This window comes from Cupressus sempervirens, chromosome 1 (genome assembly GCF_028749045.1).
Source record: "Cupressus sempervirens isolate cs-2001-9-10 chromosome 1, ASM2874904v1, whole genome shotgun sequence".
Lineage (NCBI taxonomy): Eukaryota > Viridiplantae > Streptophyta > Pinopsida > Cupressales > Cupressaceae > Cupressus > Cupressus sempervirens.
Genome location: NC_143118.1, coordinates 134,722,130 through 134,747,997, shown reverse-complemented (window position 1 = coordinate 134,747,997; position 25,868 = coordinate 134,722,130). Strand labels below are relative to the sequence as shown.

Sequence of the window (25,868 nt, the reverse complement as noted above, 5' to 3'; positions counted from 1 at the left end):
TTGCATATACATCATAAAAGTAAAATACCTATTTTCAGAAACCAATGGAATGTATAACTTATCTTTTTCTGTTGTATGCTCGACAACTTGGGGAGAGGTGAAACATTGTGAGGGGCTTAACCACCCAACCTCAGACCTCAACTTTACCCTCACACAATCTCTAACGAGAAAGACCCTCCCTACCCGGAATTGGACTTGGAACATCTGTCATCTATTGAGCATCTTGTTATTTTAAACACAACATACAACTTGACAGCCAGAGGGTACAATTTATAGGATCATGCATGAACTATTAAATAATTCAACTAAAATGATAAACATTGTTATGTCATATCTAATTTTGTTTCATGTTATTCAGATTCTTTACTCTCACCTTATCACCCATTTCCTTGGCTTCACAGCCGAGTGAGTCCCAGGTGTTCGGAATTCTCAAACAGCTGGCTCCTTCGGTTGATTCTCATATGTTTCATAATTATCTTATATTCCAGCTTATCACAATCTATGACTTGAGAGATTTTATTCCTTAAAGATTAGAATTGATTGTTTAAGTCTAATATCCATTGGCGTAACAATTTATGGATCCATACTATGGTTACTTGGCTATCACTTTCCATGAACAAGGTGAAATTTTAAAGAAGTTCAATATGTAAATTCAACAAGATATCATCATGATAAATGCTGAAAAATGCTGCTATGAATAATCAATAATAAAGACAAGGAATATTCAGCAAAACTTATTCATGGAAGGGAAAGAAGTCTCCGAGTCTAGCTGACTGCTATGGAGAATGATTTAAAAACTTTGGTATATCACAATCTGAAATGATTAATACATGACCTGATAAGAATTCGAAGTTGCCTGAAAATCTTGCAAATTGATTGAAATCAGTTACTCTCTAGTTACTTGTAGACGTTACCATAATGCAAATGATCTTTTATTAATAGGCAGCAATACTTATACGGCAGGGTGTATACGTGTTGTTTGATTAGAGAGGAGTTCGGGTGTGAATATAATATCCGTCTACTACACTCAGCTCCCAATAACACTCACAAATTTCCAGCAGCAAAACTGATTGGTATGAAATTGTGAGAACAAGAATGCAGATTCGTATCAGCAAAGGAAGTCGGCTGATGAAATATAAGTACAGGTATGGAGCAAGGAAGTTGAAACGCAAAGCAGGAAGAAATCGGAAGGAAAGATTATGTGCCCGACTCCTCTCACAACTTCCTTAAAAGGAGAGTGAAATATGATTCCTTGGCTCCCACCGGTTACAAAGAAAGAAATCCATTCGAATTCCTAAGTGTTTAATTTGATTAAAAAACAAAAACAGGGAAAGATAAATAAAAGGTTGGAAGCAAAGTTGAAAGATTATAAGACAATTCAAATTGCCAAATATTAAATTGATTTATCAGGCCAAGTGTTAATTTGGTTAAAAGCAAGAATATTAAAGTGGAAAGAGAATTGGAAGATTGTAATTTGAAAATTATAATAATTCAAATGTTATCATAATTTGAATATTATTATAATCTTATATGTACATGTAAACATCACTTTATTAAATTATTAAATTATAATGGTGCCAAATCATTTTTATATTATATGCACGTATCTAAATATTTATTAAAATAATATGATGAAAGATAAATTAAAATCCTTTGAGATACATTTTATATTTTAACCCAATTATTTTCTCAATTTATTTATTTAAATAACTCATGCGGGTCCCACAGATGTATCATGTTTCAAGTCGTTAGGTTCTCAACCCATTTTCCTAGTGATGGTGATGCTCTTGCCTAATTCTTTTTTGACAATGCTTCCACCCCTTCGACGTGTTTCCTGCAAGTAAATTCTCCGTGATTAAATTATAAATTATTTAATCATAAATAATCATAACGGTTAACCTTCTTCTCAATTCCATGAATTCGTGACAAATGATCAACTAGCTTGTTATCTTCATTTTGGAATTATAACGACTAACCATCTTACCATTTCATAGGATTATAACCATATTAACTGTCAATTAACGTCATGTGAACCTCAACGGTTATATTTTAAATTAGTTCAAAATTTGGGATGCAACATACCATTCCCCTTGTGGTTCATCATCCTCGATGAACTTGAAATTGAAACAAACATTATAAAGGAGCATTTTCAAATTGGAATGTAACGTACCATTCGCCTTTGTGTTTCATTGTCCTCGATGATCTCTGCAAAGTAGACACTAAAAGAATATTCCAAATACAAGAAATATATATAGCATCGTAATATCATTTCTTTTTCAAAATCAAAATCATAATCGGAACTCAAGATCCATTTTTACTTCAAAGTTTCCTGAAGATTTTTGCATGGTAACATAAAATTAAACACTTACTCACCTAAGTTCACCTTACCGTACTTGTGGTCATCTCTACATCAATTGAGTTGATTCTATTTCATATTCCTGTCATACTCATGTAGACACTCACCATATCATTAGTTCAATTCCATATGAATATCTTCATTTAAGAGAGTTTTCAGGTTTTAATAATTGAAAGTAAGATAAAGTATTCAAAATTGGAATTCTTCAACTGGGAAGTTCTAGATCATAACTTGTATCGTAATTTAAATCTCTTACACGCACCTTTTGGCATATGACACTTATTAATAGGTAGATCATCCTTGCAAACTTACAGATCCCTTGAATTAGGTTAGTGAATTCATGTTTTTCCATTTATGTGACTTCGGTCTTGATGCCCGTCTCATAACATTTCGTTAGAACAATCAGATAGAATACAACAGTTTAGTATGTAAAATCAACATCATGTGTATTATACATGTATAGTAGTGTGTCAAAGGGTAGAAACCTGATATACTATGCAAGATCATCATACATCTAATCAAGATCATAAGCATCTGAAACAATTCATAAGATTCTTATCGAGTCTCTCATCATTCATTTGTGTTATCTGGAAGTTTATCTTTTCCATTTCTGTGACTTAGGCTTTCATGCCCATCTCGTCAAAGTTTACATCTATATTGACAGTTTCAATTATTCAAGTGTGTTTACTCCATATTGGAGCACAAAATGATCTTCTTGTTTAATCAACATTAGAAAGAATCATGGTTCACAATTTTGTTTTCCTTTAGTTCAAGTTCTACCATTTCGTAAGAACAGGAATTTAATTGCATAAAGTAAATGATAGGAACATTTAATTAAAAAGAATTATTTAGCTGTCATCATGGATTTTGATAACATTTTATCAAGATTATAGAAATTGTTTTAGATTGTGCAAGCCTCGGCCTTGAACCATACTCATCCCTCACACATTCTAACCTATTAGAATAGCTTCCTCGGGATGTTTATAAGTTCGGCCATTCGAGCTACCCGATGGTTTGAGCGCCCCATCAGTTATTCTTAAATAAATGAAGCTTATGGACAAACAAAAAGATCTCATGATTGGCAACATATGCGTATAAATTACCTTGGCCAAAGATTTCCCAATGGGTTCAAAGACCCGATCACCACCACTCGACTTGCCAATCATTTTATCTTTTTAATTATGTCTCATCTTTATGATATTACAGTTTATACATTTGTCCATTTTATATCATCTCAGCCCTTCTTGGCTATTCTAAATGATTTCCCCGGTGTGATTTTGCAGTTTTGATTGTAATATCCAGTTATGCAAAATAAATCTTTTTCAACATTTACATTTTTGTTTTCTCAAAAATAGTGTTGAACCCAAAGGTTTCAGCGTTCAACCCAGTGCCCCGATACCATATGTAACATCCAGTTTCTCCGGTCTAATTTAACAACCAACATACTCAACGAAATACAGTTATTACTTCAATTTCATAGGAAGACAATTATAACAATCATGTTCATGTGAATGAGATTTACCATTAAAATCAGTTAGACAAAATTTCTTAACTAAGAACTTAAAATACCATTAATGAATTTACCATAGAAACTAAATTCCACATATTGTGAAATTTGAACCAAGAAACATTGTAGAGATGCTTCTGCAATCACCCAGATTAGTCCACAATAACCTCTATAACAATATCATATAACGACTTCCATTCAATACTACTACATCAAAATCAAATGACGATTATCATTAAATATCACTATATAAAAATTAGGGCATCACATACCATGGTATTAATTAGGGCATCGATTACCATTAGATCATTTAGGGTTTCTGATACCACTAATTCAATTTAGGGCTTCCGATACCACTAATTCAATTAGGGCTTCTGATACCACTTTTTCTTGTCTTTTTTAATCTTAGAAGAGGGTTTTGCGGCTGGGTGCCCCTTGTTTGGTACCCCAAATACTTTGCTGAATACCTTTGGAGAATAAGACATTGTGCATTGGATATTTGATTGTGGACTTTTGTGTCTTCTTATCATACTCGTAAACAATGGTATTGAGCACATGCTCAAATTCCTTTGGACCAAAGATATACATGATTTTTTTAATCTACCTTGGCTTTGAATGGATGGTTGTCATCCACACTCTCCCACCAGCCTCGACATTCGCTTCCCAGGATGCTTTCAAATGTAATATTTGCTTGTTTAATCTTTGCATCCCTATCTTTGCCCTTGCTCTTCTTTTTGCTAGAGGCCATCATGTGTTTTACTTGTTACTGTTTGCCTCTTTCCTCATTATAGCTTGCGGCAGTGGTGCCCCTTTTAGGGTTCCTAATTTTTTTTTACCATCTTGTAGATTCCCCTTAGTATCCTTAATTTTCGAAACCCTTTGTTTAGTTCCCAAAATTTCAATCCCTATTGATGATGGTTTTCTCTTTTCTTCTTGACTGTACCATATTCTATACTGGTCTATTCTTCTGTAGACATATGGTTCTTACTTCCACCTGTACAACCCTATCATCTTCCTGCATGTGACATTTGGTGGTATGTAGTTCCTTCTTTGTATGGTTCTTCTCTCCACTCATATGGCCCTATTTTGTCCTTACTGTGAACTTCCTTGTCCTTATATACTCCCACTTCCTCCACATGGATTCTATTTTGTCCCCCTCTTGGCATAAGATGTAGGTCTTGTTGCAGCCTCTTCTCCGTACGTTGTATAGTTTGTGGTAGATTTGTCCGTATGGCATAAGACGTGAGGCAACCTTCTTCCTAGTTTGTACACTCTTCGTCCTTCATGCACTCTCCTTCCTTGATGTCGTACGCTGCCTCTCGTTCCCTGATGTCATACACTTATATTTCCTATGCACTTGCTTGTTGCAGTCTTCAACCCTATACTTCTGATAAGTGTCGTATGGCAGTAATGTTGTGGCATTGCTTTGAAATGCGTTCCTACTTGTTGTATGGAGTTCTTATTATCTTTTGCTAAGGATAGGTTGGGAAAAATAAATCCAAGTATTTTTGAGTTTACCTTTCTTTTTCCTTCTTTCTTCACGTGATTACTTATTCTTTCGTCTTTTCTCTTTTCTTCTTTTTTCCAAATTTTCCCAATTTTCCTCTTTAATTTTTAAATAGTTTTTTACCCAAGTCCCCATACCTTTTCATTCATTTTGGTTTTGCCTCATTGTTTCATCCTATCTTTTTCTTGTGTGTAGTATTTTGCCTCTAATTCATCCTTCTATCTTTCTTGAATTTCTTGAGACATCCATTCTTGTCCTCGAGCTTCCTCGTTGAACCTTTCTCCTGCTTGTCTTGGATTTTAACTTTAGACACATACTGCTATATACAGGTGCACAAGGGTGTTTCATAACATACATTCTATCAACATGTCGCTAAGTATTCCAAGTGAGATTTCTTCTACAAGGGGTGGGGGCCCTATCCTATTAAGGCTTCCATCCACATATCATAGGGGGTCCTAGGTCAGGGATCACTTGCCACAACCTATTTGACTTGTTTCTGTAAGGCGTTTTATCCCCTCTTTTGATACGGTTTTTGATTAGTTGCTCCACATAGCCAGCCCCCTCTGTGATAAATAGGTCTTCCATTTTTGCCACTATCTTTAGGCATGGCCCCAAGGTATTGCCATACTCCTTCAAGCCTAGCTCTTCGTCTGGTTCATTCTCTAGGTCAGTCTTCCTCTTCTCTACTGTTCTTTCTTTCTTTCTTTCTTCTTCGACTTCTTTATCGATATCATAAGTAATATATCCTTCTCTTGTCCCCTCGTAGGGTGCTCACTTCCTCCAATATCTATTTATTCGAACCCAGAGAGCTAGTGGTTCCAAATAAGGCATTAGTGAGGTGTTTTTGTGTGCTTGGTACTAACAATGCTTTCCACATGTTTCCTTGTCAACCAATACAATCCCTTTTGGTTGCATATCCCAGCATATTAATCTCTATAGTGTATATCTTCCATTCCTTGTATGGCTTTAATTTTGATCTGTTTACCAATTTCTTAATAGGTTTCTCTTCTAGTGTTGTGAGTTTTATGGCCCTATTATCCCTTACCTCCCTTACTTTATACGATCCAAGCCAACAATCTTTGAACTTCCTTGGTTTAATTTCATTACGATTGTTAAATTTAGGATTAACTGCCATAGATGGAAGCTAAAGTTGCGGAAACGTTTGTCGTGTCGAAATTTTCTGCATCATTGGGCTACCTCTATTGCCCATTGCGTTGTTAGCTTTCTTCCATCCAGTTGGACCAAGTTATTAATCATTCTTTTAGGCTTTCTGTATCTCCCCATCTATTCTCCATTGGCTACCCTTAGACTAGGTACAATGTGTTTTGCTGGTACGATGAATTCTTGATTGTACATTAAGTGGAATGATGTGTGCCCTATTGTTTCTTTGTAAGTTGTCCGATACGCCCAAAGTACTCTAGGGAGCCACTCTTCCCAATCTAGTGCCTCTACTCCACACATCTTATAGAATACAAAGACCAGTATTTTGTAAGTGGCTTTTGGTTAAACATTGGCTTAGGGGTAATACGAGAATGACAAGTACTAGAATATGTGGAACTCTGTAGTCAACATCTTGATTACTTGGTTCACAAAGTGTACTTTCAGATCACTTGTGATACATTTGAGGATTCCAAATCTTGTCCCAATCCACTCGTAAAGAAAACAAGGCATACTTGTAGTATTGTTTGGGAGTCGGACTAGCTTTGAGGGGTCCTACAAAGTTTAGCCCATCTCTTGAATAACTCTTGGGGTTATGATGGAAATAATGGCATGAAGTCTCGCTTGAGGGCTTTTCGCGTTTCTTGGAAGTGTTGCATGCCAACACCTATTACCTTGCATATGTGTGTAGTGTTAGCCACCATAGACCAGCCAACAAGTCTTTCCTTGCAGTAGCATCAGACCCCATGTGCCCCCTTCTAAGGCCTTCATGTGACTCCCATAGAATGCTAGGGATCTCATTTATAACGCATCCACGAAGTACATGGTTTGGTCATGTCTTGTAAAGTAATCCTTGGATAAGTTGGAATGTCTTACTTTATAAGGTTAAACTCCTTGCTCACTTGGTGGCATTCCAAGTGGGAATGAGGTTGTAGAGAAGTACCTGCCAATATGTTTGTACCGCAAGGGTAGAATGGCTATCTGGAATAGATCTGTGTCTGGAAAGTCCTCATTTATCCCTTTTGTTGTCTAACCTAATTGTATTCTAGATAATTGGTCTACCATAACATGGTTTGTCTGGTCATACAATGATAGTAAAGCTGAATTCCTAGAGTAGAAGTAGCCAGCTGCTGACCCTCCCTTGCATAACTAGCTTATTCACTAGGTACATCAAGGCTTGACGGTCTACATAAAAGGTTAAGGGTGTGGTCATAGATAATTTCATAATTTTTGTATTGTGTAGACCATATTCGGTGCTTCCCTCTATAGTGTTGTAGTTTCTATCTGCTTTTGATAATAACCAATTGTTGAAATATATTGGATGGTCCAACCCCATTGCACCCGCTTGGGCAAAGGTGGCCGCAATGGTGTAACTAGAAGCATTCACGTGTACATAGAAATCCTTGTGCCAATTCGGGTAGACCAAAATTGGCACACTTACCAACCTTGAGTTGAGTTCTTTAAATGCAATCCCTTGCTCCATTCCCCAAGTAAATGGTTCACCCTTCCTTGTGAGTTTCTCTATTGGTAAGGAAATGTCTGCAAACCCCTTGATAAATCACCGCTAGTATCCTACGTGGCCCAGATAGGACTTGAACCCTGTTTTATCTATTAGTTCTCCCATTTCAATAATTACTTTTATTTATCTTGGGTTGGTCTTCAACCCCTCGTTGCAAACAATATTGTTGTCATGTGGAGCCTAATCAGACTTAGAGGTTAATTTATCCCCACTATATTTGGCACAGTTTCCCCCTAGATTTTACTACAAGGGTTTGGGGGTAGCGCCCCTTGTGGAGTCCTAGGGCAGACTATTTTTGTAAAAGGCATCGGTTGTTATTTTCCCTTTGGATGACTTATCTAGACCTAATTATCTAATTGGCAAAAAGCTTGTATAAAATGGCTTAGGGTTAGGGATTTCATAATGTATGATGAGATTGTAGCTTCTTGCGGCGGTATTGAGCTGTAAGGGATTGCAAATTGTAATCACTGGATAATAATATTGGACTTATTATTGGTGGACTTAGCCTAGGGATTGGGTGAACCACGTTAAACCTTTGTGTCTTGTGTTCTCTTTATTATTTTTTGATATTGGTTATATTTGCATGTAATTATTATTTTTGTCTGTGGTTAATCATAACAAATGTAACCAAGTAGTGTGCTTTGTGGGACCATGAACTGACATTTCTTTGGATTGGGTGCCATTTGTGGCCTCTGATACCACTCCATGCATCCCTGCAATACTACGAGGCGTGTTTTCTTCTTGTTGTATATTGACTTGTTGTCCTGTACCTTGGTGCCATAGAACCAACCTTGCTACCTTAACTAGGGGTATTTATGTACACATAATTCAAGTGGCACACCCTTCGAGTCTTTGTATGTCCAGTTGAATACATCTTTGTGTTCCAAAAAGATTTTAAATGCAAATGACTTTAGTATGGTGTCCCAGTCACCCCACCCCCTAGGATCACCTTCGAGTTTCCTTCTTTGCCCAAGTTTTTTAATCTATACTTGGTTCTTTGTATTTCACTTCCCCATCCTTTGCATATCAATTGGCAAGAGTGTCATCTACATTGGCAACCCCTTACTAAACTCCTTATATTTTTTAGGGTATGTGTCCCTTTCCTCCATTATTTTAATTTTCAACATTTGGCAACTTGGTTGGAATACTTCATAATCCTCCATCCATGAGTGGAACAATCCATTTAGGGAGCTGGTTTTATTTGCCATTCAACTTCCTAGTCTTCAGACGTCTTTGCCACCAAGCTCCATGCCTCCGCCTTAGAGTCAGATTTTAATTCTTGACTTATGTTTGAATTCCAAGGTCAATGATGTATTTCCTTCCTTTGCTCTTAATGGATAGTGTATTTTTCTTCCAGTTATGGTTGGCTTTTGTTGAACTAAGCCAACCTTTGCCAAAGAGGGCGTTGTACCCCGTATTCTCTAGAGTAATGACCACAAAGTTGAGAAATTTTCTTGTTTTCCCACGATCACTTTCTATAACTTTATACTGCGTTGGTTTCTCTTACCAAATGGAATGTTGGCAGCCACAGTGTCGGTTTGCCCAGTGCCTTCCATGTTTCTTCGGGGAGTACAGTTACTCCTGACCCTCCATTTATGACGGTGTTGGCGAGTGTGTGTCCCATGATCTCCATTTCTACTACAACAAGGGTCCTTTCTACCCCAACTGTGAGCAACATTGGTTCCATCTGTATATGGTACTCTTGGATGTTTTTCCTCTTGCCTCCATCATCCATGCTTTTGTCCTTCCCTGGCCACCTTTGGTGTCCTCCATGTTGGATATTGCCTCTTTCAACTGCGACAATGTTTCCAATAGGTTTTCTACCCTTACTAGTACACTGGCTTGCAAAATTTGTTTTATGATGCTAGCCTCAGATATTGACTGAGCCAGATTTCTTTTGGTCTCCTCAGTTTGTGTGTTCTTTTCGCATTGCCATCTCCATTACCCTTCTATCTTCCTTCAACCTTTCCTTCTCTCTATGTGGATTTGGGTACGTGGTCTTCTTGGTTTGGGATTTGGTGATTGTTAAAACTTTCTTTGTCAGATTTGTTACCTCTTTTAGGTTCACGACCTTCCCTTTAGGATGGTGAGCATCTTCATGGTTCCCTGACCTACACTATCTACACAACATTCTTCTGCCACTTTGCTTTGACATTCTCATGCAAAGTGGCCTAATTCATTGCATCTCCTACACTATATCGTCGGTTGCCCCTTTGCATCATACTCAATGCGGCTTCATGGTGTATTGTTGTCGTTGGCGTTACCTCCACGATTGTTCTAGTAGCCTCTTGGGGAGGCATTCGAGGTGTTGACTTTTGGTGCTGTGGTAGGTAGGGTGCTCTGTTTGGTTGTTAGGAGTACTTCGATACTCCTTTCTTTTAAGTTGTATAGGCACTCTTTGAGTGAATGTTTTAGTACTTGACAAATGTCACAAAATGTTTTTTTTGGACAATTGGCTCTTGTATGCCCTTCATTCTTGCCCTTCTCTTTTTCCACCCTCATTTCCTTCATCATTGTTAGCATGTCCTTACAGAGTGCCTAGATTGTTTGCGACTCACTATTGCTGTCACCATCCTAGTTGTCGTCATCAGTTATCCTATTTTTGCCTCACGATGTCTTGTTGTTACTTTCAAGATCCATCACCCTATTACACGCCTCTCTGTAGGAGGATGGTAGTACTACCTTCATCTTCCTTTGAATAAATGGTGTTAATTCCTTTATGGACCATCTCTTCTTTAGACCATCTATTAGTTGGCTTTCCAGTTTGCAAATTAGTTCCTTCAGCCTACGATGGTAGGTCCGAAGTGTCTCATTCTTCCCTTGTCGAGTATTGTATATCTCTACCACAACTTATTACATTGTTATCATAGACTAGCTTGAATTTTATACTTCCATGTTTCTTTCTATCTCGATAGGTCTCTTTACCTATCGATTGCTATGCCCTTTAGGGTGACAGGGAATGCTTTTAACCAATATTCCTCATCTTCTTTCCCTCCTGCTTCCCAGATGATCACACATGTTTTACAGTGACACGTAGGATCTTTTGATTCATTGCCACTAAATTTGGGGAGTAGGTACTACACACATTTTTAGACTTTTGTGGGTTGGTACCTCCTTTGTGTCCCTGTGCACCTTCGGCTATTGCACCTTGGACTACGCACAAGTCTTCTACGGTTCTTCCCCTCCACCTCTATTGTCCACATCACAATTACCTTCTTCGTGGTGCGTATTTTCTCTTATCCTTGGAGTCTTGGTTCTATTCTCGCTACCTTGTGTCTGATATAGCGAAGCCCTCTATTCTCCATAAGGTGTTCTCAAAGAGGATGGCAACATCCGCTTCAAGTTCTTTTTCCTTGTCTCTTTCCTTTGAGTACTGAGATAATGATAGAAGGTTTCTCTCTAAAGGGTAATTCTCATGTACTATTGTCCCACTGTTGATGGGTCGATGTTTGAATTTTTTGGCTTTGGATGATAGGCTGAAATAGTTTTCAGCCTTGTGTTGCAATTGTTGTCGCCTTTGTCTTTGGTCTCCGATTCTTAGTGGTTGTTGTAGGGCAGTTTCTATTTATTGGTTCACACTTCCTTCTTAGTACATCTTCTATTTTTGTTTGGAAAAAGGGGCATTAGTTTTTTAGGTTACTGTAATGTCTCCTTTTTTTGGGACATTATAATTCTGTGTTACTGGCTTACTTCGCCTAGGTTTCGGGGGTGAAAAGGTTCTTTACAGGTTCAGTTCGAGGTTTGGCCTAGAGATATCCAGTTTCAGACCCATTAGAGCAGTTTTGGCAATTTGTCCGGATGCTTACTATTTTTAATAAGTAAAATATTCTAGATATCTTAGTGTTGGTTTGGAAGCGTCTCACCGAGAGCTTTCCAACGAGCTATTGCACGTGCTTATCTGAATTCGTTTGGTCTGTTATTTTAATGCTTGATGATTATATGGTTTACTAACTAAGTGACTATTAAAGTTCATTTAACTTGTCACTTTATTTAAAAGAAAAGGGTACTATGTTCACTTAAGTGACTAAGGGACAAAAAAGGTGCTTCATCCATCATTGCTTAAAAGAGTGTGCATCACATTGGGAAAAGTGATAAAGGTACAACAAGCTCCACATGGGAAGTTATGAAGATGATAATATTCAAAACAAATATTAATCTGGGAGCTGGAAACAATTACTAGTTATCTCTTTGAGGACGCAAACCCTTGAAGAAGCTTTTGGAGGTTGGATGCAAATCTAGCTTTCTTACAGGTTTTATTTATATTTCCAATATGACTATTATTTCTATTTATAAGATTGGATTTTTTGGATTGTTCCTTGTTATTGTATTGCTGTTGTAAAATACAATAACGTTATTTGGCAACTATTTGTGTAAATTGCTTGTTTAAATATGTAATTCTGAATATTGGAGGAAATAAACACACTTTTTTTGGGTTTTCTTGTATGCATATTTGTTGGTTATAAATGATTAATGTTCTAGAATTTAGATCAAATATTGGTTTACTGTTCGGATTTAAATCTGCACTTTAATATCAAGGGTTTTTAGTAAAATATCCGGAAAGGGATACTACAGTGGTATCAGAGCTAGTCTTCCTGCTAGCTTGTGAAGTTTTATCTAGACACGGGCATAATTTTTGCAAGAGTTAAGTATTGGATCGGTTTACATCAGGAGAGTGTAGCTCCAATTCAATGAGGTGATTTGGGAAAAGCCTTAGCAATAAACACAAGCCAATATTTGCATAACATAGATGTGTGGACGGCATAGGAGGGTTCCAATGATCTATCTACAATAGAAGGGTCATTTCATGCATGTATTTTCTTCAAGGTTCAGTTCAGTTGGGCTGGATAACATGGGTTAATAACGTAATGTCAAGTTGAAAAACATAGCAGGTATGGGGGTTGCACAATAGTTTGAGTAACTTCAAATTTAAGTCCACATGCAAGTGACCATATACATCAGTAACAGGTCAGGTTAAATATCAGAAATACCTCATAGAGGAAAACGCATCTGTAAGGGTAGTTGCATGTTTGGAGGTGGCACATAATAACAGTGTGACATTGTGTGAATACGTCGTCACCTTCAAACCAGTTTTATTTCAATACTCCATCCACAGGAATAACAAAGAAAGATTTGAATAGGTTATGGCAGTTAGGTCCTGGATTCTTCAGATTTGCAAGCGACATTAAGACCAGACGTGAACAACAACGAACTATAATTTGGAAGGGAACTGTGAGTTTCACAGGTTTGTATAAGTAGCGGTAGGTTGAAATCGTATATTTCCCAAAGCTCAGTCGTTTCCCAAAGCTCAGTCGTTTCTGCAAATATCCTCACTCCTAGCTGTGGCCTTGGTTATTGGTGGTCCTCACACAGTGGCAAGAGGAGAGTCAGTCACCGCGGTAAGAGAGCAGGTTCAAATAGAGCTCACAGCATTTAGTTTTCCTAAGCATAGTGTGGACAGGTTAGTAGACTCACGGTTTCAACAGAGGGTCACAATGCATTGAGATATCGTTCTTCCTTACCAGGCAAATGTGAAGACTGTCGGCATGACCTCCTAAACGGTATTCTGGTCATGGTTTTGATACCCATTGGTAGCGGTAAAACACTGACCCGTGACAAGTAAAGGCTAATAGTTGAGTAGAGGCTAGCGTCGGCTCTGCTACAGGTCGGAATGTTAGACTCACATGAATACAGTAGTCACGTGAATAAACTAGGAGCACGTCTTGACAATATCTTCACATAGCCGGATAGGGTGGATGCATAAGAAGTGGAGTAATACAGATCAGTTCGGGCCCCCATAGGAAGGAGATTCTTCACTAGTATTGACAGCATCATTCCGCTAGCATATAGGAAGTAGTCTCAAAGGATGGTCACTCGCTTGGTTGAGACATCAGAACTCGCGGAGCTATAGATTCTACTTCAGATATGTTCACGAAGGATATTCTCAGTATCTCGGTTACAGTTTCAGAACTCTGTTATAAAATTTAGCCAAGCATAGTACAGTACACTAGCAAGTATATTCCTATCATTGCGAGTGTTAGTGAACATCAACCACCTACATGGCCTTCATATTTTATGGATATAAATGTTCTAGCATTTCTAGTACCCGTTGTCATCATTGCATGTTTCCTACCATTGTCTAATGCAAGCTCATTTTTGGTTCTCTACATTGTGACATCAGTATACTTTTTTGGTGTAATGGTGCGGCTTATGCTAGTCCTAGCTCTTGCAGCTTGCATTTTATTTGGAATGGCTCTTTTTGAAGCTTTTACAGTGCTAACACGATCAATCAAATTCTAGCATCATAAATGCTTTCTTTGAGTTTGGATTCTTTTCTTTAGAAAGATGCCTTGACAGATGGAATAGAAGCAATCACAGATGAGCTGAAGGAAGGGCCTAAAATTTTTGAAGCTGAAAAAGACAAAGAACCTTTGAGAGAGAAGCTCTCAAAGAGAAGTAGAAAAAGGGTACATGATTGAAGGGTGTAGTTGACAATCAGGTCTAATGGAAAGCACCATGTTTTTCCTACATAGTAGGGAACAACACCCTGTAGCAGCGTAAGAGAAGTATATTGTTCTAGCGCAGGTTCTCCTCAGTCCAACCGACATAGATTGTTTTCATAACATTTATACATTGAAGAGAATTAAGATTGCACGACAAGTGTTTGTCAAAATACCCCAGTTCCAGGATCAGAACTCAGTGGTTAGACTTAGTAAAGCTCATTGCAGTGGTATCAGATTTAGTAAACAACCACGGTGGGATAGTTAATCTACAACAGTTTAGTGCATGTCAACTGGTCTTGAAATTAGCTACGCTAATCAAAACAAGTGCAGTTTGCAAAATCAACCCTACAGGTAAGAACATATGAAACAAGATTGGATCCATCTCAGGCACATGAAAAGCTACATGACAGAGGAAGTGGGACGAGACTTCCAACTTGATATTAAAATTGAAATAAGGAGTTTGTATGATGATTATAACAAATTCCTGCCAAAGCTTCAAAAAGAATTTCCTTTCATTGATTATGTGGACCTTTAGCTAGAGTTGCAAAACAAGATGGATACAATAAGGAACAAATGCTATGATTTGGCTCGGGATCTCCTTGTGAAGGACAGTTACAGAAATTTGCATAAGGAAGATATCAATCAAATTGATAATAGTACTAAAAAGGAAGAGCAACCTTCGCGTGATAGTATGCAAAATACTAATGATGGCACAAGTATACTAATGGGTAATTGGGAGATAGAAGTAACTTATGGAGTTGAGCATATTGATGGCCCAGGTAGAAGAGTTGACCAAACTGCCAACGTTGGCAACTTCCCATCTCGTTTAGACATGGAAAACACCAGCATCTTATTTGGTGACATGGAAATTAACTGGAATAAATTTTATGGTGATACTAGGTTGGAAATTATGTCAAATTTTGAAGAGCAAATGGACCGCAATTTTGGCAAGATAGATGATATAGCACGCATTGAGTTAGAGGAAATATCTGAAAATGTTGTTCCACTAAGTGATGCAAAATCAAGAAATTCTATGGAGAGCAGCCCACTTGTGTTTGAAGGAGATGGTCAAAAATTGTTATCACTCTTTGACTTATTGGATATGCTTTTGGTCAAAGAGGACAAGATTGTCCAAGTGTTGACAAGGATGGATGATTCTTCTAGATTGGTTGAGGATCTCATGCAGAAGATTGTGATAGAAGAGAGACATGGTAGTGTATGTGGTGTCACAAGTTCTCTCTTACATACTATTTTTGAAACTTTGTAAATGATAAAATATGATTACTTGCAACTATTAATGGACAGAGATCTATCAATAAAATTTGGAAAGGACAAGGAGAGTGAGGTGGATGAGCTATGCCTTCAATTGAGCTTAACACATTACTCGATCCACAAAGCTGAAAATCAGCCGAGTGGGGCAGCCACTCATGAAGAAGATAACCATAGTTCAAGGGCACAAGAAATCACACAAATCATTGAAGAAATTCATAAAGTGGGAAGATGTTAAGGCAAACAATGTGATTCAATCACGTGTTCACCGTTTGAGACTTCTATGGTGAGAAAAATTCTATGGATCAGCAAGTTGATGAGTCTGAAAATTCGGATTTTTATGACAGCAGCTGCACATTTTCACAGGAGCACATGTTTAGTGATACAACAAGTGAGGATAATTCAGAGATTTCAACTAATGGTGAACCCTCCTTTTACGAAGACTTTGACATAAGCGAGGGTACTTATGGTGGAGTAGGAAGTTCAAATTTATCCTTGGCATGCTCTGAGGGATTTTTCAGCTTACCCAAAGTTTTATTACCTAGCTTTTACGAGATGGCCATGGCCTTGTTGATTGATGATTTTACTTGTTGGTATATTCCAGTTATTAGTGATTTGTTCGTGTCTGTTAGTAGTAATTTCGCTGATTCTATTTGGCCTTCAAGGGTCAGTGAGTTATTTGCAGATTAGTGGGGAGAACACACATTATCCTACGTTCCACATGAGGTGTCTACATTTGTTATTCAACAATATCTTGAAGACAGTGTTAGCCTTCATGATGTTGGTGATTCACCAACCACTCTTTCCTTTATCCAGGATCATGTTGATTGGGTGATCGGGGATCCAGGTGTTAATGGTATCCTACATCTGGTGGATTATGCTATGTTGTTACACAGTCACAGGATTATGATCTGTGTGTTTCAGCCTTTTGACACATCGGAGTTCCAGAGATTAGGATTACTCCGTTTTCACCATGGTGATATAGTGGTTGAGTCAAATTGGCCGGATCTATCATTGCCATCAATACATGTATTACAAGAGTGGTACAGTGGTATAGGGGTACAGACATTACAGGTGTTGGTTAGTGATATCCTAGATAGCGTACGAGTTCTGATTTGGGATCCAGGTGGAGTATCTCTATGTATTGCCTTTTATTGGGAAGCTAGGTGGAAAGTTTGGTTGCTATCATCTTGGGGTGGATATTGGTATATTGTTGAGCCCACATCTTTACTTGACAGTAGAGACTCGCAAGGTCGCTCATGGAGTGAGGCATTCATTTTCATTGAGGGTATTGGTACACAGGGCAGCAACATATGGCAGTTGGTGTCCCTTAATGGCGAGCCTTGGGATCTAGTTATTTGGCTCATCGATTCCTATTGTACTATTTCACCATTCCAGATTTGGGAAGATGCATGCCGGGTTACATCGGCTGAGAAGTAGAATCTCATTCTCAAGGCGAGTATGGGATCCTGGCATTTAGTTTCTGTAGGTATGAGTGGATTGCTTGAGGACAAGCAATCTTTGAGAAGGGAGGCTTTGTAATGTCCCCTTTTTTTGGGACATTATAATTCTGTGTTACTGGCTCACTTCACCTAAGTTTTGAGGGTGAAAAGGTTCTTTACAGGTTCAGTTCAAGGTTTGGCCTAGACATTTCCAGATTCAGACCCATCAAAATAGTTTTGGCAGTTTGTCCGGATGCTTACTATTTTTAGTAAGTAAACAGAGCTCAGTATTTTGGATATCTCAGTGTTGGTTTGGAAGTGTCTCGCCGAGAGCTTTCCAACGAGCTATTGCATGTGCTTATCCGAGTTTGTTTGGTTAGTTATTTTAATGCCTGATGATTATATGGTTTACTGACTAAGTGACTATTAAAGTTCATTTAACTTGTCACTTTATTTAAAACAAAAGGGTACTATGTTCCTTGAGTGACTAAAGGACAAAAAGGTGCTTTATCCCACATTGCTTAAAAGAGAATGCATCACATGGGAAAAGTGATAAAGGTACAACAAGCTCCACATGGGAAGTTATGAAGATGATAATATTTAAATCAAATATTAATCTGGGAGCTGGAAACAGTTACTGGTTATCTCTTTGAAGATGCAAACCCTTGAAGAAGCTTTTGGAGGTTGGACGCAAACCTAGCCTTCTTATAGGTTTTGTTTATATTTCCAATCTGATTGTTATTTATGTTTATAAGATTGGATTTTTTGAATTGTTGTGTGTTATTGTATTGCTGTTGTAAAATACAGTAAAATTATTTGGCAACTATTTGTTTTAATTGCTGGTTTAAATATGTAATTCTGAATATTGGAGGAAATAAACACACTTTTTTTGGGTTTTCTCATATGCGTATTTGCTGGTTATAAACGATTAATGTTCTGGAATTTAGATCAAATATTGGTTTATTGTTTGGATTTAAATCTACACTTTAATATCAAGGGTTTTCTTGTAAAATATCCGAAAAGGGATACTATAGTTACTAGGGGTATGATGTCTGTTAGTGTCTGGAGATTCCTCTTCCCGTTGGTTCCTTACTGTTGTTATCTACTATCTACGTTGTTCTCTTTCTAGTTGTTGCCTTTCGACGTCCACCAATGCACTTGCCAGTAGTCACAGAAGGCTTCCCATGAGATTATGTAGAACGTTGTTTATCGTGAATTCGACATTTATCGGTGGGGAGAGCCCTCTGCTCTGCCTTCCAATACATGTACTTGTCTACTGTTATGCCCCATGCGTGGACAAAATCCTATGTCACTAATTCTCCTTGGTTACTTCCTCCTCGACATCCCTATTGGTTATCAGTACTTGTTGGTTGAAAGCATGGCCCATTATGCCTCCATCCTTCCACTTATCACTCTTCAAGCCTCTAGGTTCTAATTTTAGGCAACGACACTAGGAATATTATATGCCAATTGTGAGTGAAATATTACTACAACACTCATTTATTGACATTATACAACCAATGCATTAAGAACAAAGAGACATTAGAATAGTACCACACAACACGTTCAAATGGTAGGATATTCTTTTCATTGATTGTACCAGAGTCTTACATAAAAGCATAAGCATAATTTTCCTCAGTCTTGGTAATCCTTACATATAGTAACTCTAAGTTGGTTAAGAGTAACAATCTACTAATAATTATTATTGGCCTACACAAGGGTCCTTATAGAGTTTAGATTAACATTTTGTAAATCTGTATTCAACTCATAGATATATTACAACATAATTTGGTGTCACACAATCCTTGCCATCAATGTGAATGATTCATTTCTTTTGTCATCTCTTCCTTGTGAAGAGTACAAAATATATTTTGGAACATCTATTCATCCCCATTGAGCCTTCTTCTCCCTTTATATCTTTTGTGAGGAATGGTCAAATCTCTTCACCATGTCTTCCCCTTTCAGTGGTCATGTCCTTTCACAATTACCACCCTCTGAAAAGGTCACAACACTCCACTCATTGGCACTCCTTTGAAGTTACTTCCTTCTGCCATTGATCCTAAATCCCTATGCTCCCTTTATGCAGATCAGAGCTGTCTTATATCTCAGAACAGAACTTACTACAATTACCTTTCTTATGATGATCCCTTCTTCCACGCCTTCCACAAATTACTTTCCTTCCAATTTATATCTCCATAATGGGAGTCATAAGCTTTCACTACTACAACCTTTCAATTGTTTCTTTTCCAATCTTCTTCCATTGTTCCTTCCTTAGTCCCCAATTTCCTTCTTTTATCCTCTCTCCTTCTCCTTCTCCCCTTTCAAATGAAATTCTATGCTTCCTTTTGTATCTCATGTTTGAGGGAGTCAGATCTTTTCATTTCATCCCTTTTGATCATTCATTAAACTTAATTACATTTAAACTCTATTCTTTTATTTTAAATTTTTTATATATTTCAATGCTATTATTACTTATTATTAAATCCTATCTCAGAAAGGGGATGTCACAGCAGCAATGATAAGCTGCATAAGGTGTTAGATGTGAGAAAAACGGAAACCCAGTGATGGAGGGGTCATTGTTCTGAGGCTATACCCTATGAATTTATATTTTTAAGACAAAATGAGAAAAGAGAGCAAAATGATCTTTCTGTTGGGCTAAATGATTTTTAGGGGTATTTTAGGGTTTTTGGATGCACAAAAAGGAGGCTAAAAATGTTCCCTTTTTGTTACTTTTGGCATGCAAGGCCCTTTGAGTATGTTGGGCCTGCCCAGTTCCGTATCTGGGGTGAACTTAGATGCCTGGGTACATAAACAAGCTAATTCATCCATCCATCCCCACCCCAAGCCCCTCACCATCAATCTGACCCTAGTTCTTAGTCTATGAGGTTGAATATCCTTTCCAAGTTTATTCTAGATCCTTTGGCGTATTCACTTCCAAAAATCGGCTAACAAATATCTCTTTCCCTAATATGTTAATGTTGGTACTGGTTTCAAGGATCTTTGCATTTAATGGATTTTGGTTCTTTTCCATAACCATGGCAGTTGGCAATCCCTTCTTCAACAGATGTACATCATCACCAAATCCATCTGATCTATCACATTTGCTACAATATACAATGCTATAAAAAAGATGAAGTGTGCTGGTTTTTCTATGGCCAGTCAAGTCAAAAACAATGATTCTGTGCTGTCTTTCTTTAAATGTATTCATCGAGTATCAGGAAATGAGCTGCTTGTTGTTTGGAACTAGAATTGTCAAAATTGAATGTCATTGGCGATAATTTACCATAATCCTATTAAATGCAAATGTGCAAAGCTCATGCATAAATCTGGCTACCACATGGCTCTTGCCAAACACCAAAATAGTTCCTGCCTGATCAATCAGCCTTCTGAAAGCACTCTCCACCACATCCATCACTCATAGAGAGTCACCCAAGTCTGAACGGCATTGCAGATCTGGAAAGGAACTAGCTATAGGATCATACAGCAGCTTGGGAAGCTTTATGTCTCATTTTTATCTCCTTTGGAATCATGCTCTCTTTTGGAGCTCTACCTCAACCCTGTCTTTTAGTCTTATTGAAAATGTGGCTTACAGTTCATGGTATGTTTTTTGTAACTGTACATTACGTTCTGATCTGTTTGTTTGCTATGTTTATCTTAGCTGTTGCTTAAGTATATTCCTACTGTCCTGTGTATGTTTGCTTTGTTTTCCACTGTAGGCTCTACAGCGGTTTACATGTTTTTATCAATGTTTCTTGCCTTGCTTGAAAATATAATCAATTCTAAAACAGTTTCCTTAAATATTTCAAGTTAAATGAATACGCTACAAGATAAACAATAACTGGGATGCATATATCAAAATACTTAGAAATGAATGGATGGTAATTAGGAGGTAATTAATTAAAAGAAGGGTCAAAACTATAAATATTTATGCCATTCTGAATAAGAGGAAAGATTTGATGTATATATGGTTCGAAATTCCAATGATTGTTTCATACTTACATAGTGGCAGTCTGTGATGTGTTATAGAACCTGCTTTGCGTAGAGGTGATGCAGTGTATCTTGTTGGTTTGAGTCGAAGCTTACAAGCTACATCACGCAAATCAATTGTCACAAATCCAGGAGCTGCCTTGAATATTGGGGCAGCTGATTGTCCTCGACACAGAGCCATGAACATGGAGGTCATAGAGTTAGATACAGGTAATTTTTTATTTCAAACTATCAGTAAACTGTTTGCACTTTGAATATGTGTGACTGGAAGATATGTAAAAGGCACTCCAAATATACAACATGAAAAATGTGCATTTTAATTATTCTTTCTTGATAACCCTTTAAAATTAAGAATAATTTATTAATTTTTGATGTTGTGGATTGCTATTTGTGCAGATTTTGGACATACATTTTCTGGGGTACTTGCAGATGAGCATGGAAGAGTTCAGGCATTGTGGGCCAGCTTCTCTACGCAGGTTTTCAATTTTCCGATTCTTATTCTTTTTCTCTTTTAAGCTTAGTTGCCAATTCTGATTCGGGTTCAGATTTGGGCACGTGAATTGGCTCTGTGGAATTGTGAAAAAAACTTCCCACTAAGATTCACAAGGATTTGTGTCTATATATATACAGAAAAAGAAGAAGAGAAATATACGTAATTCTAAAACGAAATCATTTCATAGTATGAATTTATGAATTGAAGAGGAAAAAAAACTTCAAAAAAATCATTTAAAATGAAGTTGGACCCACTTAAAACACTCTTTGCCTGTGGATCCTCGTAGATTCGTACTTGATCCTCGCTGGATTCATGCTGATCCGAGCAGGGTCCATGCTTTTACCCTGTGGATCCGGACGGATTTGCTTGCCGCGGATCTGTCCAGATCCACAGGGAAAAGCACGGACCCTGCCTGGATCGGCACGAATCCTAATTTGAATCCGGCCTCCAGGGTACGAATCCGGCAACTAAACTTTTAAGTCAGTGCTGTCATAGGAAAAGGACGGTCAATTATTTTTACTGCCTATTTATGAAGCCTAAATAATGGAATGTAAATAATTATAGAATGCTTATGTTGCACTGAAGTAAAAGATGGTATATTATACAAAGAATAGCTGCTTGCTGCTTCTTTTTTCACTAGGTGTCCAGATATGCATATAATAGATAGCACACCACTTTCATATTTTAGAAGATTCCTTCTGGATGTATAATAGAAGCCAATAAATCTATCTTTATTGCATTTTGCAGATCAAATATGGTGACACTACTCCAGATGATCATCAATTTGTTCGAGGAATTCCAATTTATGCTATTAGTCAAGTATTAGATAAAATCATAAACGGCACTGATGGACCACCTTTCCTTATAAATGGGATCAAAAGGCGCATGCCACTAGTTCGCATTTTGGAAGCTGAGCTATATCCAACAATCCTTTCGAAGGCCCGAGGCTTTGGATTGAGTGATGCATGGGTTACAGTATGTCTATTCAACGAAAACTAGATGATTGTTTTGGTATTTTATGTTTTATAAGAAATGCATACACTAATTGAACTATTTGATTTTTGGTTTTAGAATTTGACTTTGGGCCTTCTTTGAAATGAATAATCAAATTTGCACGTGCTGTATTCTCTCTCTTCTTCCTACAGGCTTTGATAAAGAAGGATCCTATAAGACTACAGGTTTTACGTGTTAAAGGTTGTTTGGCTGGATCACGAGCAGAATGTGTGTTGGAGCAAGGTGATATGGTATTAGCAATAGATGGAGAGCCGATAACCAATTTCCGTGATGTTGAGGATGCTTGTCAGCGACTCGATGAGTCCAAGGATCCAGAGGGACATCTAAAAATGACAGTTTTTCGCCAGGTGTAGATATAATTGATCATTATTCCTTTTTTGGCCTATCAAAAGAAAATCTATCATAATTGGTTTTCCAAAGCAATTGAAATCTTGTTATTTAGTATGGTTTATGAAGAAGCTGAGTTTTAAGTTGTTTAATCAGGGTTTGGAGTTGGAGCTTCTTGTGGGTACTGATGTCAGAGATGGGTTTGGAACAATACACATGGTGAATTGGTGTGGGTCTGTTGTTCAGGATCCACACCCTGCTGTCCGGGCATTGGGATTTCTACCTGAAGAAGGGCATGGAGTGTATGTGGCAAGGTGATACACAACCATCAAAATCTTAAAATATGTTATTTGTTGCATTGTTTGTGGTAAATTCAATGATCTAATGCTAATTGCTTGTATAGATGGTGCCATGGAAGTCCTGTACATAGGTATGGACTTTATGCTTTACAGTGGATTGTTCAAGTCAATGGAAAGCCGACTCCTGATCTACAGACGTTTATAAATGTTACTAAGGTATGCTTATATGGTGATTCTGCCTCTATTTTTAAATAGGGACAAAGGCGGTGAATAGCATTGATTTGGGTTTCTGATCAAAAGTATTTTTCTTTTGGTATGTTTGGGCATATGTATTCTAGAGTTAATACATATTTACCTAAACCAAAATTTAAAGAAACCAAAACCGAAATTGTCCTTCGAAATATATTTCAATGGCTGTACATTAAAACCTGAAACTTAACTTTGTGAGCCAGGAACTGGAGCACGGGGACTTTGTTCGTGTCAAGACTGTTCATTTGAATGGAAAACCTCGCGTTTTTACTTTGAAGCAAGATTTGCATTACTGGCCTACATGGGAACTCACCTTTAATCCTGAGACTGCAGCATGGCGTCGAAGGACCATTAAGGCATTAAGTGATGCTTTGAGCCCATGATTCCTAACATAATCCATTTTCAGATGTTCATTTGAGCTCATTGGTCCATTACCTACTCTTTAGGAATCAATGGCTGGGCATATGTTAGTATGCAGTTTCACTTGATGGAATGTCCTCAGAGCAATTGGCGGCACAGAGCCAAGTTTGTATAGCATCTGGTTCGTCAAGGTCCTTGCCCGATTCAGAGCATTTGTCATGTAATTTGTAAATTACATTGTCTGATCAATGATTTCATATCTTTCTTGTACTGCTAGATGGAAAATATTAATTGGTTATTATGAGTTGGTATAATGCTCCATTCAAATTTGAGTGCTCGCTTTAATATATAATTGACATTGAGATTTAGTTGACTGTTCCGCCAATCAGATTGATCTTCTTCTGTACAGGTACATATGAGAAAAAGAAAAATGACAGATATTTCCCAGATTCCATATATCAAGTTGCTATTTCAGTGATAACTTTGATTCTCCAAGTGCTGAGCACCTCCCTTTGCCTAGCTTTGTGGGCTCAGATCCAGAAAGTGCCCTCTGATCAGAATTACATTGTTCAAGGCTTCATCCTTTATAACTTAGTCAAACACTGGTAGCGGGGAAGAAAGCACCTATTTGAATCTGACTATTTCATTAGTTATTATGCAATTTTTTATTGAAACAATATTATAAGTGTTTTTTTGCACTGAGATTTTCAAATAGATATTGAAAATGTCAGGCTCAAATATAGTGACATATTGGGATGAAGCTATTCACAGAATATTATGAAGCTATTACATTGTTTCTATATCACAGAGTGTGAACCCTTCCAATTGTTAATTTAATTACAATTTACATTTTGGTGCTTTTTATATTGTAAAATTTAGCTCAGGGAATTGGTTGCTGATACATCTTGTGGTTAGTATGTCTATTGTGTAAGGGCTATCTAATGGAATTTCAGTCATTGAAATGCTAGAAGTATTCATAGATTTTGGAACATGGAGGTTTCTGAGAGTAAAGAAATAAATATATTCTCTCATATTATTATCGTTGGCCTCTATTGAGACTGTCATAAGCCCACTGAATCTTGAGTATTTATTTACTACCCTCGACATTGAGAATGCTGATGTTGGAGATAAAGGGATCTGTAGAAGAGCTTACACTGTTCTTAGAAAATATGTTGATATGAATATAGGATAAATGGCACACAAATCAAAGCTTCATGGTTTTGTAGTGTACTTGCATTGTTGATAGGCTATTTTGCTTAACATATTATTTGTATTTTTGTTCAATTTTATTAACATGTAAATGTAAGAGATTTGTTTGTTGTTCAGTTCATTTCAACTTAAATCATTCCATAACTTGTAATACTTGAATATGTTTTTGTTGTTTCTATATTTATTTGTCTTGAAAGCTGAAGTGGGCATCCTAGGTTTGGAGGCGGAAGTGGATGCTTGTGGAGGCGGGTTTCAAGGCAGATGCACTCGCATCCGGATACTTGGGAGGCATTTCTAGGTAAAATGACGAGTTCTTGGAATATTATTGAGAGCTTGAAGATACTTCTTGGTACCTTGTCAGGGGCTGATCATGTTTCTAGAACTCACATCAAGCTTCAATGCTTCTTTTAGAACTAATAGGCTTCCCTCAATCCACTTATTTTAAGGTGCCATATAGCTTGTTGGATCTTGATATCTTCATTGGAACAAAAGAAGTATGATGGCCTCCTCCCTTTCGATCATATTTACCATAAGAGGAGGTCCTAGAACTTGCATGGAGTTTTGAAATCCATTCTAGAACAACATGAAAATGAAACCTACTTTTCCATTGACCTTTTTGAGTTCCAAGTTACATGTCAGTTCCCGAAATGAGTTTCCAAACTAGCAAACAAC

General features: G+C 37.4%; 1 protein-coding gene across 7 annotated transcripts in view; it reads left to right on the top strand.

Annotated features, from left to right (window-relative positions):
- The window catches only part of DEG7 (DegP protease 7), a 249,233-nt gene extending 224,387 nt beyond the window's left edge, over positions 1-24,846 (top strand). For 2 of the 7 annotated variants that reach the window (XR_016361753.1, XR_016361747.1), the window contains 8 exons: positions 21,285-21,455; positions 21,642-21,721; positions 22,486-22,713; positions 22,884-23,099; positions 23,236-23,393; positions 23,483-23,594; positions 23,831-24,168; positions 24,397-24,846. Coding sequence is in view for 2 of the 7 variants with exons in the window: in XM_089817752.1 (XP_089673878.1) it covers positions 21,285-21,455; positions 21,642-21,721; positions 22,486-22,713; positions 22,884-23,099; positions 23,236-23,393; positions 23,483-23,594; positions 23,831-24,010 (1,145 nt within the window). In the remaining 5 variants the exon portion in view is untranslated. Of the gene's footprint in view, positions 1-21,284; positions 21,456-21,641; positions 21,722-22,485; positions 22,714-22,883; positions 23,100-23,235; positions 23,394-23,482; positions 23,595-23,830 lie in introns of all 7 variants that reach the window. The other 5 variants (XR_016361754.1, XR_016361748.1, XM_089817752.1 and 2 more) reach the window with 3 other exon arrangements.
- The last annotated feature ends 1,022 nt before the right edge of the window (positions 24,847-25,868 follow it).